The sequence below is a fragment of the Microdochium trichocladiopsis genome (assembly GCF_020744255.1).
Source record: "Microdochium trichocladiopsis strain MPI-CAGE-CH-0230 chromosome Unknown B0I36scaffold_5, whole genome shotgun sequence".
NCBI classification, from domain to species: domain Eukaryota; kingdom Fungi; phylum Ascomycota; class Sordariomycetes; order Xylariales; family Microdochiaceae; genus Microdochium; species Microdochium trichocladiopsis.
The window spans coordinates 2,531,098-2,545,651 of record NW_025763548.1 but is presented as its reverse complement, the minus strand read 5'-3'; the positions used below and the strand labels follow the sequence as shown (position 1 = coordinate 2,545,651).

General features: G+C 55.9%; 3 protein-coding genes across 3 annotated transcripts; all 3 read left to right on the top strand.

Moving 5' to 3' along the window:
* Nucleotides 1-4,256: 4,256 nt before the first annotated feature.
* On the top strand, nt 4,257-5,660 carry B0I36DRAFT_349444 (uncharacterized protein; the record flags this gene model as incomplete). Its single annotated transcript, XM_046156794.1, has 3 exons — nt 4,257-4,826; nt 4,884-5,229; nt 5,365-5,660. The coding sequence occupies 3 exons, from the start codon at nt 4,257-4,259 to the stop codon at nt 5,658-5,660; spliced, it is 1,212 nt and encodes a 403-aa protein (XP_046013040.1).
* A 3,225-nt stretch (nt 5,661-8,885) lies between these two features.
* Nucleotides 8,886-9,681, top strand: B0I36DRAFT_363058 (superoxide dismutase; the record flags this gene model as incomplete). The annotated part of the gene is made up of 2 exons (XM_046158745.1): nt 8,886-9,147; nt 9,221-9,681. The coding sequence occupies 2 exons, from the start codon at nt 8,886-8,888 to the stop codon at nt 9,679-9,681; spliced, it is 723 nt and encodes a 240-aa protein (XP_046013039.1).
* Nucleotides 9,682-11,946: 2,265 nt separating this feature from the next.
* On the top strand, nt 11,947-14,203 carry B0I36DRAFT_121954 (pyridoxal phosphate-dependent transferase). The gene is made up of 4 exons (XM_046148053.1): nt 11,947-12,225; nt 12,321-13,478; nt 13,576-13,702; nt 13,852-14,203. Exons 1-4 carry the CDS (start codon nt 12,159-12,161, stop codon nt 14,096-14,098), a joined length of 1,599 nt encoding a protein of 532 aa, XP_046013038.1. The 5' UTR covers nt 11,947-12,158; the 3' UTR covers nt 14,099-14,203.
* The last annotated feature ends 351 nt before the right edge of the window (nt 14,204-14,554 follow it).

Genomic DNA, 14,554 nt, shown 5'->3' with positions numbered 1-14,554 from the left:
GCACTTGGTCGACTCTGTAATTTTTTATGCCGTCCGAAATTCTTTAACGTTGCATAGAATAACTGATTGTTTAAAGCCCGAAACAATCAGGGACAGTCAACCAGACGAGAATTCAATTGTTGAGTGGGTGCGACGATAGTATGCTGCTGGCGTCGTTCTGGTCGACAGGATGGTCGCCTTGGATGCAATTGTCCCACCGGAGGGGTGCTAGGATGATGCGCTGCTTCGAAGCAACAGGGCGGGTTGTGTAGTCGGGAGCAGGCGAAGGCCTCGATACTGCCAGGGCTTCGAGTGGGCGCCAGAGACTAGGATCGGGTATGGTGTGTGGCCGAGATTGGGGAAAGTCGATCCGGGTACGAGTGAGAATAATGTGTGGTCGGCAGGACGGGGTAGGCTGCCACGGGGATTCTGCGACGTTTTGCGATTCGAAACGCTGGAAGGGTGGTCGGCGATGGTGTTGGTGGGAGGAGGCGTTTGTTGAGGGCGACGAGGGACCCGAAGTTACGCAATAAGCGCCGGTATCCTGGCGGTTGCTGTTGTGTGGTGGATGCGTGCGGCTGGCCCGGGGCTGTTCAAGACTTGGAAAGACGGAACGTGCAAGACGAGGAGCAACCAGAAGGCCTGCAGGAGATAATACAGAAGGTGAGTTGTGCCCAGGAATGCAACCACAATCAGGAGGTGACACGAGACGGCCTTCGGGGCCTTAATTGCAGGAGGGCCTGGCGAGAGCAGCAGATCCACGCAAGTTGGTTGCTGGCCGGTTGTGTGGGTTGGGGTGCCCTGGAGGAGCGATGCCATCATCGCCTGGCCTGGTCTGCTCGTGCCCCAGCGGGCGAGCCTCGACCTCTGCAGACCACTTGCGCAACCGCGGGCAGTGCATGGTCCGCTCGTAGCCTGAGAAACGGTGCCCCGAAACGGCAGCGGCCCCGCCCGCCCCTGCGGCCTCGCAACTCCTGCGGTCTGTGCGCCTTCCGCCCTCCCAGCTGCGCACCACTTTGGTCCCCACTGCCGCGCCCAGCCTCACCTCACGTGCACCAAGCTTTGTGTGGCTTCTTGTCCTCCCTTCCTCAATTCTTAACTCGAGCACAGACACGTCTGGGGCCCGGACTAAACGATGTGTGGTCTGCGAATCATTCAATCATTCAATCAATCATTGAATGGGTTGGCATCTTGACGGCATCATCCCCGCCTCCAGCCCGTCGGCGGTAGTCCCAGCCCAAGAGCCCTGCACAATTCCACCAATCAGCCCGTCCATTCTGCGCCTTTCTGCAAACACTTGTTCACCACCACCATGCACGCCAACAGAGTTGTTCAGCTTCATGTCGCTGCGCCCCCAAGCCACTCCCTCTCCTGTTCGCAACCAGCACCTCCCTAGCCTCCTTCGCAAGGAACTTGATCAGGGCGGGGTAGCGTCCAGCCCCCTCCCCCCTCCTTTGCCAATCGCTTGTATGAGGCCGTCATTCACCTCAGCAGTCCTCGTCGTTGTTGGTACTGCGGCGCGCGTGGCCCTGTCCTGTTCACGTCTCGTCAGGCCGAGAGCCAGTTCTGAAACCTCCTGCTACAAACTGGTGGCTCCTCGACTGCGAAACGACTGGAGATCACACGTCTGTGGTCTGACACCTTTCAGGGTCATGCAGCTGGCCCAGCTCCTGGCCCGCCCGCCGACTTGCACGTGTCTGCTCCTCCCAAAACCCTTGCTGCTGCGCTCCAGGCGGTACGCAGCCGCCACCACTACCCGAGGCACACTCGTCTTGTGCAAGGTTATGCTGGAGGCAGCCCACTTTTCATGGCTGAGGCAGTGCAAGTGCAGTGTGCAGCACGATTATCGCCACTATTTCGTGCGTTGCGCAAACCACGCCTGTCAGAACTGCAACCTTATCGGCACGTGCTCTGGCGTCTCACGAGCAGAAGACGATTACATGCTACCGCAGCTGTGGCACGTTACGTCGGCATGCTGCGCCAAGCGAGACACCAATATGGAGCAGTGGTCCACGAACGTGACACCAGAAACGCGACCGATGGTTTGGTTCAGACCCTTGCCCATCCATCCATGTATGTAAATCAGCCATGTGCCTACGTTTATGACAGCAGTTCGGTATGAGATGCGATCTTGTCGCCATTCGAGTTGTGACTGGCCCATTGGCAACCGTAATGCTGTCGCAGTCACAGGCGTCATCGTGGAGCCGCAAGGGGTTGAATCCCAGCGAGCTGGTATCAAACAAAGAACATGGTCCGTGGCCCAGATATTCAACAATCGCAGAACACCAGGATCAGCCAAAGTCAGCAGCGACTTTCGCACAGGCGCAGTGGGAGTCGAAGTTGTAGGAAGAGTCCGTTCCATAATAATGCACCCTCCTGACCGCAGTTAAGTCGTGACACTGAATTGCGCAAGCCTCTTTCGCCAGGTTCCCTCCTGTAGCGACTTCGGCTTCCTGACTTTATCCGGGCGGCGTGAAGCCACGATTCTGTGTGTATGTCGAGCTCGCTGCACTTGGCTTTGCGTACATCAACTCCTACATGAAGGGTGATCATCCTGGGATATTGCCAAACAGCTCCTAAGGTACCTCAACCAAAGTTTCCGTCAATCTCAGAAGACATATAACTTTTCTCTTCTCTTGCCTGTCTGGATGACTTTCACCGCAATTGGTGACCAGATACGATCGCTTCGGATCATGACTTGTGGCTCACTACTCTAAGCTATTAGTTCTAGTGTGGTGCTGTCTTAACGGTGCCAATAGTTGTTGTGGGGTTGCCAGACTCCACATACAGTCGATGCGCGTGTTGAAGCTCCAGGAGGATCTCAAGCTGGCGTAGATCCGACACCTGAACCGCCCATCACTATGGTCTGGGTGTATACGACTGCTGTGGGCTTTCACCAATGCGCGTATGCAATCGAGGATATGACGACCAACCTGAAGCCTCGCTCGATTATCGGCTATGCCCCTGTGTTCTAATATCTTGAGCAATTTCGAAGACCGGCAGGTGGGAAACGATATGGTCAATTGGTGCTCTCTCGGCGGCGTGTCATGGTGGCGTCCATTCGAGACACGATTCGGATTTTCGAGTTGCTTTTTGCACAGCCAGATTCACCTTGCGTCAACTATTACGTGGCACAACAACAAGACATGCACACAACGTCGCCCTCGCGCAATCCCCCTTTGGACGATCATTCTGGCCACAATCGGTTCTTTGATTGTCGGCTTCCTTGGACAGCCCAGAACCAACATGTGGCTGGCCGCCAAGACTGCTCAGCATGGTATGAGAAGATGACCGAGTTACTGATCTGGGCTGCAGCCTAGTCGTTAGACCCCAGGAATAACACGGCGCATTAACCTGGACGTCGGCGAACTTCCTGCCAGCTCACGAGCAATGCGACGACCAAAGATTCACGGGTTTGGAACGCCGTCACGCCATCTTGTCATCAGCGCACACCAGTGGCGGGACCGGAGGCCGTATTGGACCCACGTGTTGGTGAACCAACATACCCTATTGTACAGCGGTTGGAAGGATGGCTGCGCCAGACTGATAGCGCCTGGGTAGCCCCAGGTTGTGGCTTACCTAGAGACAAATCCGCGCGGCCTGGCCTGCCATTAGTGATGGCCATCGCCAACGCCGTGCAGTGACTTGACCAAAGCTGTTCGTATTCCCGACCGGCCATTGAGACGACAGAGGTGCCACTCTGTTTGCATTCGCGACAAAAAAGAAAATCTCGTGGACGCGACCAGCGCAAAAGAAATAGGGCGAGCATAGGCTATACGAAGTGCCGGGGGGTCGCGGGAGATTAGACCGGCGCGGATCACACTGACAGTCACGTTTTGCTGCATTTTCCGGCATGGGTTTTCGCTCAAACGGGTGCCAGGAGCCGTATCGGCAGCTATGCTTATTGGTGCCAAGCCGCCCCGGTTCCTGACAAGCCCAGGAACACCCTGCACGCCGACGCTTGGCCGGAGTCGCCCAGCACGATGTCAAACCACTGCAGGGTATTCGTCTGTCTGAGCTCATTTCGTCCTGCATGACCCTGGACCCGTGAGCACGCCCTAGCCGCGTGGGGAATACCCACGATGCCCGTATTCCCAAAGTAGGAGTTGAGGCTGAAGGACCCCCCTTGGGGACGCCGATCCGGTGTCCCCCGTGCGGCGCCTTTCCTTTATGTATTTTCCGCATCCCAAGTCGTTGCTGCGAAGCCTTTTCGGGAACATCTTCCTAGTTCTTCACGTTCCCTCGGGCTGGAAGTGTTGCCCATTCGGCTTGTCAAGATGTTGCCCACCACTCTGCTCGAGGCCATCCTCATTGCCAGTCCCCTGGTGGCTGCCCACGGATCCCACCACGAACACCGTGATCATGCGTCTATTAGTCCACGGGCGCCGCCGCCAGGCAAGGACACGTCGAAGCTGAACCGTCCAAAGCTGGGCAGTGTACCATACGGCCCAAATATCCAGAGCTGCACGATTCCTGGCAAAGTCGCCCTGACCTTTGACGATGGACCTGCGGGCTACACTGGAGCAGTGCTCGACCTCCTCGCCAAAAACAATGTAAAGGCGACGTTCTTCCTCAACGCCAACAATGTCGAGGGCCTGATCACGAACAAGCAAGTGTACAGAGATGTTGTCAAGAGGATGTTCAATGAGGGCCACCACATTGGCAGCCACAGTTATACGCATGCGGATTTCGACCTTATCTCGACCCAGCAGAGGAGGGAGGAGATCATCTACAACGAGATCGCAATTGCGGATATTCTCGGGGTCTTCCCGACCTACTTCCGGCCCCCGTATACTCACTGCAATGGCGGCTGCCAAGCTGACATCGTGGCCCTGGGTTACCACGTGGTTCGTATATTGAATCCTGCCATACTCCCGTGCCAAAGTTGCTGACACTTTCCTTAGTCCAACTATAACCTCGATACCAAGGATTGGGAAGGCGATTACAACAAAGCCCGCCAGAACTTTGTCGGGGCCCTAGCATCTGGCAACCCAGGCTTCAACTCATTCATCTCCCTTGCCCATGATATCCATGAGGAGACTGCCAAGACCCTGGTGCAGTTCATGATCGACCAGGCGCGCAAATACAAGTACGAGCTCACGACCATGGGTGACTGCCTGGGTGATGCCCACACGAACTGGTACCGCAATGCCGATACTGGGGCTGCCTGGAACGGCCGTCCTCTTCCCGCGGACGAGCCCGAGGAAACGACCACCTCGACCTCCCTCACACCCACCCCCACCCCCACAAGTGAGTCCACCATGTTCCTCATCAGATAGATCAGGCTGGTCTTGCACTGCGCAGATTGCCTCCCCAATTGTCTGGCTATTTGCCTGTGTTCTTGTGTATTTAAGCGTCGCACTAACACGAATAACCGCGCTCTAGGCACGTCCACCAGCACTTCTTCCACCTCGTCTGCTGCTCAGACCTCGTCGGCTCCTGCCTCGACCGTGACCAGCACCTCTTCCAGCGCGGCCACATCAACCGGCAGCTCTGCCTCGGTCAAGCAGTCAACCACGTCTCATGCCAACGGCAAGCCCACCGACTCCGTTTCTTCACAGACCTCGCCGTCCACGACTCCGACGGACGCCCCTCCGTCGAGCGGCTTCTCGCCTGTCCGGGACGGCGCCTCGGGTGTCGGCCTCGCGCTGGCGCTGTTTGTCGGCTTGTTGATGTTCTAAGCTGGCCACCACGAGAAAACCCGGGAGAGTGCTGGCCTCCCCATCGTCCAGCCCAAACTTGGATTGCGGGGAGAAGCGGCTCCGAGGCCCCGACGCGCAACAGAAAATGGACGAGGAGGCGGCACGTTTGCTCCCCCCCTTTCTCCCCCCCCCCTTTCTTCTCAAGGACGTCGTTCAAATACATAGACAGCCTCATCGGGCATATTCCCCTTCTAATTCCCCCCGGCCACGAGGGCCAAGTGAATCAGCATCGCAAGATACGATCCGCTTTTCTGCTCGCGGCTTGGCCCGAGGCATGGGGCTGCGCTTTAATCTATGAGCAGCCCCCGATCGCAACCTTTGTTATATACTTCTTTGTACATATGTCCCACCCTGGCATACGCACTCTGGCTACACCGCCAGAACAAATTTTCCATTTACACCATCATATCATCATATATACACCACCATATACATTGCGGCAAGAACAAGCCATGCAATATGACAGTAGAGAGCTGCTTTAGACTCAGTCTGCGAGGCTAGCATGGAGTAACGATTGTCAAGGAGGATGAGTTCGCTGCTTCATGAGGGAGGCAGGGTTCATGAGATCAAGAAAGAGGGGGAAAGGATGATACCCGCGGCGGCAAGGCAAACTGTTTGACCTGTTGAAAAATTTATATCTGACGCAGAAATGGTCTGGAGCATTGCGTGAAATGGTGTGCTAAAACGTCCCGGGTCGATGCTACGGGCTGAGTGGGCTCTTGCATATTCCAAAAAGTCATGTACGGCATCCAGCGTAACTCGGCGTGTGCCGCCTCCTTGTCTTAGGAGAACGAGATTGCGGCGCGCGACTCAGTTCGGCTCACGCAACAACTGCTGCGATGTAAACTCCAGAGCGGTTGCAATGAGAAACACATCTGGTATAGTAGGACAACAGAGAGACGTTTGCGACAAAGGCTCTATGGACCATGGACTTCCAAGTTGGGCAGTACGCCATCTGGGCAGTAGCAACAGACTGGACAAAAGCCGGGACGAAGACTTACACCCAACTTGACTGTAGCAAGCAGAGTCCGATTGCAGCTCGAGAGACTAGATAGTCATGAAAGACAACACAGATGGAATGCGAGTGCTAGGAAACACAATGCTGATGCAATGGCTAGATCATCATTGGAGATTGAGGTGGGCTCTCCACTTAGAAGAGGAGGGATCCCAGATCGCGTTCACAAAAGACGACATGGAGCATTACAGCTCGTGGGCAGTTCAACGCCTCGGCTGTGGGCTCTGGTCGTCGAGGTTGTCTTCCGCGATGATCAAGACAAGAGCAAGGACTGGTGGAGCATTGCTCGGGTTTCCTTTGGTAGGCGAGTCTGCGAAGCAAATACAGCGCCACCTGCATGTGCGCCCCGTCCGGATTTCAGAGAGAAATCTCACGGACTGCAAACTCAACGAGAAGCTTGAATTAGCCCGATGCTAGAATGTCTCAAAGTCTGTCGGACTCGCAGGTCGGGGCATTTGTTCCGTCAAACACCTTGGTACGACGCCCATGCTCGTGACCTCTTTTCAGCATGGTTATGGCTTAGCCATGATTGATTTCCACTCGAGGGTCGTGATGCACGATCACGCTGCTGAAGGGTCAACTTTGCAGCCCAAGTCAGCAAGAAACCGCGCGTTCCGATGCAGGACAAGCCATATTGCATCGCTCGAACCCGTCTCCAGGGTGCTAAGGAGACAGGTGGCCAGGCACCAGACTCTGATTGGTTTTCATCCCTGCCGGGCAGACCTTAGCTTGCTTCTGCCCGTGAGGTCAGGTCGTGGAAGTCTCTGGTCCAACAAGAGACACTAGAAGGTATCCCTGCAATGCGTCCCGGGGCCGTGAACATCATGACTGATCGCCGTGGCGCACCGTGGCTAATCTGGTTGGTGCATGTCCGCCCCTGCCCCATCTTGTTTTGTTTCGTTTCGTCCTGAGTCGCCACGGACCTCTTGACTCTGCAGTCGGTAACGCAGCCGTGCCTGTTTGAGTGGGATCCGCAGGACAGGGTGCCAAGCCACGCCAGCACCAGCACAGAGGGCACAGTTCGGAAGCGCTAGGATCGTGCCCAATCCCTTTTGGCTCCTGCGGGGTGCTGTCAAACGACGTCAACGAGGCCTTGGCCTGCCAGATGGGGCCGGAAGCAGCCTCCGTGCTCCTTTGTGCCCGGCTATTCTCGTCTCGTGGGAGCGACGGCCCTGTCTCCGTGCTCAGCAGCAAACGACTACTGGGAGGGAGGAACCCATGTGTCATATGAAACGAAACGCCCAGCCTTGGCTGACCGCATCCCAGCTGGGATGGGCGCGTCGCTGATGGCGGCAATCCCTGGTGATCACCGCTTTGAGGGCACGGACTGGCGTTCCATGCCTTCCGCAGCAGCGCGTCCCGAAGATTGATTGGGACCGCGGAGCCGAGCTTGCCTGGCCACCCAGCACAACCGTGCGGGTCTGGAGAGCTTACGTCAAGGCGCCAAGTATGGTTTGGTTGCCTGTTGGAGATATAGGGATCATGAAAGCGTCACCACCCGCAAAGCTGGACCTCGCCGACCGGATAGGGTTTGTTGGCTTGCAGCATTCTGGGTGACTGCAGGATATCCGGCTTTGTGAGACATCGACGATGGTCCCCTTCATCTCGTGGTGTCAGTGTCGTGCAGGGAATGCAGGCATGCGCTGCCGTGGCTTGGCTTGGGCTTGCCCCGTTGCGGAAGAAACAAACAGGCATTCCTCTGGCTGTCGTTGGTCGGCGCTGGCGCGGGGAGTCGGGCTAGAGACTGGGCGCCTCACCATTCTCTAGCCTTGCCGTTGTTGGTGTTTTCGCACAGCCCAGACGACCCCGGGGCAGTCAATCGAATTGCCCATTGTCGCAATGCATGCCTGAGGCTTGTTGCTGCCCTGCCCTGTCCTGCCCTGCCCTGCTGCGCTGTGCTTGGCGGACCGAGCTGGGGGAATGAACCTCCTCGGGTGCGCCTTCCAGATCGTTGCTTTCGTCCCAGGGTGTCTCGACCCAGATACTTATTGCTACTCTCTTCTTGCCGTTGTTTGCCATAGACTTCCATCCTCTCTCCTACACTTCTCGTTGCCCGCTCGTTAAGCTTCCCGCTCGGCCACAGAAGTCATCACCTTCGCTTGCTCCTCGGACGTCACCAACCCTTTCAGCATCTGCTGTCCTGAGAACCAACCCACGATATCGTCACCTCACCACCGCCCGTCATCGACATGCGTTTCTCCCAGATCTCAGCCCTTGCCCTCGTCGGCGCCGCCGGTGCCTTCGCCCAGGAGTACATCCCCGCCGACGTTGTCAGTGGCAACCCCGAAGGTGTTAACTACGTCGCCACTCTACCTGTGCAGCCTTTCTTCAAGGCTGGCTCCCTGAATGGCAACGTCAAAGGCTCCGTCTCGGCCAAGGCTGGCCCCGGTGGCGTGGGCGTTCAGTTTGATGTCCAGTTCTCCAACCTTCCTACCGAGGGCGGTCCGTTCAGTACGTTGCCTTGAATTCTCTGGTCCTGGGGTTTTGTCGTTTTCGCAGGCAACCAAACGCTGACCTACACTAGTTTACCACCTGCACGTCGCGCCCGTTCCCAGCGGAGGCAACTGCACAGCCACCCTGGCCCATGTCGATCCCTTCAAGCGCGGCGAGGAGCCTCCTTGCGATCCCTCGACGCCAGCACTCTGCCAGACTGGTGACCTGTCTGGCAAGTTCGGCAAGATTACCTCGGATCCATTCACGGCCAGCTACGTTGACCCGTACTCGTCCATCACTGAGGATGTTGGTGGCTCCTTCCTCGGTAATCGTAGCTTCGTCTTCCATTTTGCCAACAAGACGCGCATCACCTGCGCCGACTTCCACCTCGCCCCGTCTCAGCCCAACACGACAGTCTACCCCACAGGCTCTGCGCTGCCCACGGTTGTGCCCCCCACGACGGTCCCCATCGCTGCTGGAAACAGCCTCGTTGCTACCCTTGGTGCTGTTGTCGCTGTTGTCCCCGTGCTTGCCTGGACTCTCTTTATCTAAGGGGTCAATCCAGCTCACATGGCAAGCATCTCCGCCTGGGCTGGTGAGCAGCCTATTTACAAATTGTCAGTAATCAGGGTGTACGACGGCGCCAGGTCTTGATGAAAATAGGATAAAAGGGGCACAACATAATGGAATACTAATTATACATAATGAAATCATTTTGAGCATTTGAAATCGATGGCACAATGTGACAAAAGAAAAGTACTTCAACATGTGCACGAGTTGAACTGACCATCATCATGAAGTGACTGCAATTTTATGCCTCCTAGTCAACTCGTGTAGCACTGCCACGCTTCGTTCCGAAATGAAAGGAAGGTTGCGTCCGAGGCGACCCGTCTCTCCTTCCCCGGTCATAGCTCTGTTGACTGTGAATTCTCGACTAATTCAAGCCTCTATTAGGCGAGGGTGAGAAAGGTCAATCACACGAGCCAGCGAAGCGCCATTCAAGGTCACTCACTACATGTGCACTAATTTTCGTTCCGCCTTGCTCATAGTCTAGGTACTCAGCACGGCCAACAACAGCTGGCCCGATAGCCGCACGACGAGCCGACCATTGAGGCTACACACTACACCACACCATACAATGCGCACTGGGCTGGAGACGGCGCAGTGAACAATCGAAAGCCTCGGCGCCGCGGCTAGCTCTAGTCCAACGACCTGGCTGATAGAATCCGCCTTGTGAAAGCTTGTCTCGACGCCCAACAGGCCAGCCCCCACTAGTTCTTCGCTTGGTGACAGCCGGGTAAGATGTGTGGGCTGTGATAGCTTCGCGCTGAGAGCGACTGGGATCGGAGGAGCAGAGTTCAGAGTGACGACCAGACAGACCCCGGAGGCTCCGAGACATCAAGAAGCGCCGTATTCCACGATGGTCGACTGCGGTCTACATCTTCTCTCACGCAAGTGCATCTCTTTCGTCTCTAGTCAGGTCGTGGATGCGGTGGACGTTTCTCTACTACCACTAGTCGCGCCATTCACAGCCCAGAAAGCTTAGCTGATGGCACTCATCCGGTCACGAGCAAGCCTTTGCCTGGCTTCCCACGCGTGAGGCTGTGAAAGCCAATTCCCCGCTTGCCTTCTGGAGTGCTATGGAGTTGGGCTGGAGTGTGCCACGAAAGAGGAAAGACCCTGAGGGGGGCGCAGGATCGGCGCGCGGCAACTAAATTTAGCCACGCCTCCACCCCGATCATCTCCACCACCTACAAGCCGTCCAGCGTTAGCGAGCGAGGTGCAGCTGATGTCAATTCTGGGCGGCAATGAGGTCAAAGCGAGGAACAGCAAAGGCTCTCGTTGCCGCCGCCATGGATAAGACTGGGGTATTTGTAAGGCCTGCCTTGAGCTCTTGGGCGATGCCGAGGGTCACCAGCATCGCGGACGTATTCCGTCCGTCCCGGAAACCAACCTCAATGCTGGGAATCAATAAATACTCTTATGTGTCAGCACAACCACATGTCATTGGTCGGCAGCGTATCGACGTAGTATTGCAGGAAGTACGAGACCGTCATCGCCGACAGCTACAAGCCTTTCTCGCCTGCGGCATGGTGGGGAAGCAGCTCTGGAGGTTTGGGGGCCAAGACATTGATCACACTCCAACTCTTGGCTCTGGAAGGGGGATGATATGTCCTCAGCCCCAAACATTTTTACCCATTTAGTGTGGTATACCGTAAAATGCCTGGTCTCGGGCTGACCGGATGAAATGAGTGGCCAGACACCATTTGGATCTTTTGTGACGTAGTCATGTTGCCGCACCGGTCAAGATGTGTGAATCTCGACTTTCTGGGGCTGGGACCACCTCCACCTCCAGAGGCCAGCCCCTTGCCCTTGTGGCTTTTCAGCGGGGCTTGCCCAGCCTATCTCACTTGCCAGGTTTACTCAAGCCAAGCGCGATATAGCTCAGAGCTGATGCTTTCGATGTCTTGAAAGTGACCTGACCCCGAGGCGGGCGATTTGGAATACGCAACTGAGGCTGGGCCGCTAGACAACATGTCAAGGTGCCAAGCCCCATGTATGTACAAGCTCGGGGATCATGATCCAGGGCATACTCTAGTGCTGACGCCGCAGCAAATCTCCAACTTCTGTATTCATCTTAAACCACTATGGCGGAGAGTTCCGGCTGACAGGGACCAATCCCCGATGAACAATCTGTAGGTCCCACTACTAAGCGAGGGAGGCGGGCCGGGCGTGTCGGCGCGGGAGTGCGTGCAGCTCCAGGCCATTATTAATATGCTATAGTGCAGGTACTCCTCGATCCCTGCCTGAATGCATTGTGCTCAGCTGAGAGGTTCTTCATCCATGATCCCGTCTCATCTTCCTTCTGATATATCACAGCCACCATTCAGCAGCAGTTGACCGAGTCCTCGCAGTTGACCAATCACAACAACTGTTAGGTCAATGATTCCTGTGTGGCCAGTGTGGAAAACAAAGGCGGTCACTCAAGCCCTCCAAAGGTACGGCTCGGCAGTGCCATACTGGCTACGATGTCGAAAGCCTACAACGATGATGTGGAGAGACTCAGGCCAATTGAATATCCGCATATGAATAATGGTAAGCAACAGTGCCGCTTCCGGCAGTTATAGCTCTTCGAGGGGTCCTTATAGCCTAAGTGATTCGAGCTGACCTTGGCTTGTGCATGACTGCAGGCGTTTATCTTGACCACAGCGGAACCACGATTTATGCAAAGTCAGCCATCGAACGTTTCAGTCAGAAGATGCTGACGGACCTGTATGGGAACCCGCACTCAGAGAATTCCCCGGCGAAGCTTTCGGGAAATGTCATTGAGGATGTTCGCGCAAGGACGCTCAATTTCCTGGGTGCTGATCCAGAGCATTTCGACCTCGTCTTCGTAGCAAATGCCACCGCAGGCATCAAGCTTGTAGCTGAAGCCTTTCGAGATCTCGGCGAGAAGACGCGGTCGAACGCATTCTGGTATGGGTACCATCGAGACTCCCATACCAGCCTCGTCGGGGTCCGTGAGTTGGCATATGGCCAGTTTCACTGCTTCGAGAATGACGCAGATGTTGAGGCCTGGCTGAGTTATCCAGAGGCTGCCATGGTCAACAGGCAGGATCATCGATCGCTGGGATTATTTGCATACCCGGGCCAGTCAAATCTGACTGGCAAGCGGCTCCCACTGCGGTGGGCAGGGTGCTTGCGTCAGACAGATGAGCTGCAGAACACGTACACCCTCCTGGACGCGGCGGCGTTGGCCATGACGCTCCCAATGTCTCGGGTGTTTGCAGATCCAGATACGGCCCCCGACTTTACCTGCCTCTCCCTCTACAAGATATTTGGCTTTCCAGATCTGGGCGCCTTGGTCGTCCGCCGGCAGTCCGGACACATCCTCGGTCTCAGGAGATACTTTGGAGGCGGCACCGTCAAGGCCGTCGGTGTGATCGGTGACGTCTTTCATCGCTCCAGGGGCCAAGAAGGCCCCAGTGACAGACTGCACGAAGGCCTCGAGGATGGCACGCTCCCTTTCCACAGTATCCTCGCGCTCGGCGAGGCCATCGACGTCCACATGCGGCTCTTCACTTCGATGGAAGTCATCTCGGACCATACCCAGTACCTGGCGACGCGATTGCGTCACGGGCTGATACTACTGCGGCATCCGAATGGCCGGCCGGTGTGCCGAGTCTACTTTGATAGTGACTCGAGACGAGACCAGACATGGCCCGAGGATCCTGCAAAATACGGACCAGCGGTGGCTTTCAACGTCATTGATCATAACGGGCAGTTTGTGACTTATAAGTCTGTCGAGGAAATTGCAAATAAAGCCAGTATATACATCAGGTCAGGTGGTGAGTTGTCCCCCGGGTGAACTTCCCAGAAAGTGTTTGGCTCTGCCTCCCAAGAGCCGACCAAAAGCGATATTTTTGCTAACTTTGACCAACTTAGGCGTTTGCAACCCTGGGGGGATATATTCTGTCCTCGGTTATGAGCCTTGGATGATTCATCGGGCAGTGCAAGCAGGTCATATATGTGGTGGTCCAGGCACAGGTGTTCTGCACAACATGCCTACTGGGTAAGTCTCTAGCACGAGGCAGGGACGGCGAAGTCGAAGGATGCGTTCGTGATTCTCCGATAAGAGCACCGTCAAAAGACTTACGTCATATGATGTATTCCCTCCCAGCAGTATTTTGGGCTTTGCTAACCTCTCTTCTGCCACTCCAGTGTCGTGCGGGCAAGCGTAGGCGCCATGTCGACTCAAGCTGACGTCGACGCCCTCATCACCTTTATCCGGACCACATTCGTAGAAAATCACGAAAGGCCAGCCGCGAGTCCAGTCAAGACCACAAATCCCACGATTCCCCAAACAAATGGGGTAAAAAACATGGCACCGCCCACGTACAATACCATATTACTGCCGATGCCAAACGGCATCCAGACGAGGCAGGAAATTCAAAACAAGCTTCAATAGCCTGGCACTGTATCTCGCCCCATCCAGCCTCCTAGAATCTCGATAGTCTAAAAGAACGCAAGCTCGCACAGGTGGTCGTCAGATAATTCGTCATCCATGCCACAATATCATGAAGCAAAAGGACAAGTTTTGTTCATGGCATGATAACCTCGACCACAGAGGGAGGCTGATTACCGAGAGTGGCACCATATTCCGTCGCTCTGGGACGCCTCATCGATTGATTGACCGCGGAGGCCGTGCATTCCGGCACAATCCTGGAGCGCGTAGGGCGTACGTACGTCCCACCTGACAAATGGTCGCAATCCAGGAACGCCGCGCTGTTGCCCACGCACGACTGGGGAACGCGGGAGTGATGGGGAAGTCCTCCCCACCGTCTCCTTTAGGGTAACCACGAACTCTATTTGCCTCAGGCTTGCCAAACTCTGACGAGGAACAAAGAGTCCGCAGCAAGGGAGC

Bases quoted from the DNA above. Each gene is read 5' to 3' on its own strand.
- B0I36DRAFT_121954 (XM_046148053.1), top strand. From the start codon at position 12,159: ATGTCGAAAGCCTACAACGATGATGTGGAGAGACTCAGGCCAATTGAA. The intron at 13,479-13,575 runs GTGAGTTGTCCC...TGACCAACTTAG, and splicing joins TATATACATCAGGTCAGGTG to GCGTTTGCAACCCTGGGGGG. The intron at 13,703-13,851 runs GTAAGTCTCTAG...CTGCCACTCCAG, and splicing joins CTGCACAACATGCCTACTGG to TGTCGTGCGGGCAAGCGTAG.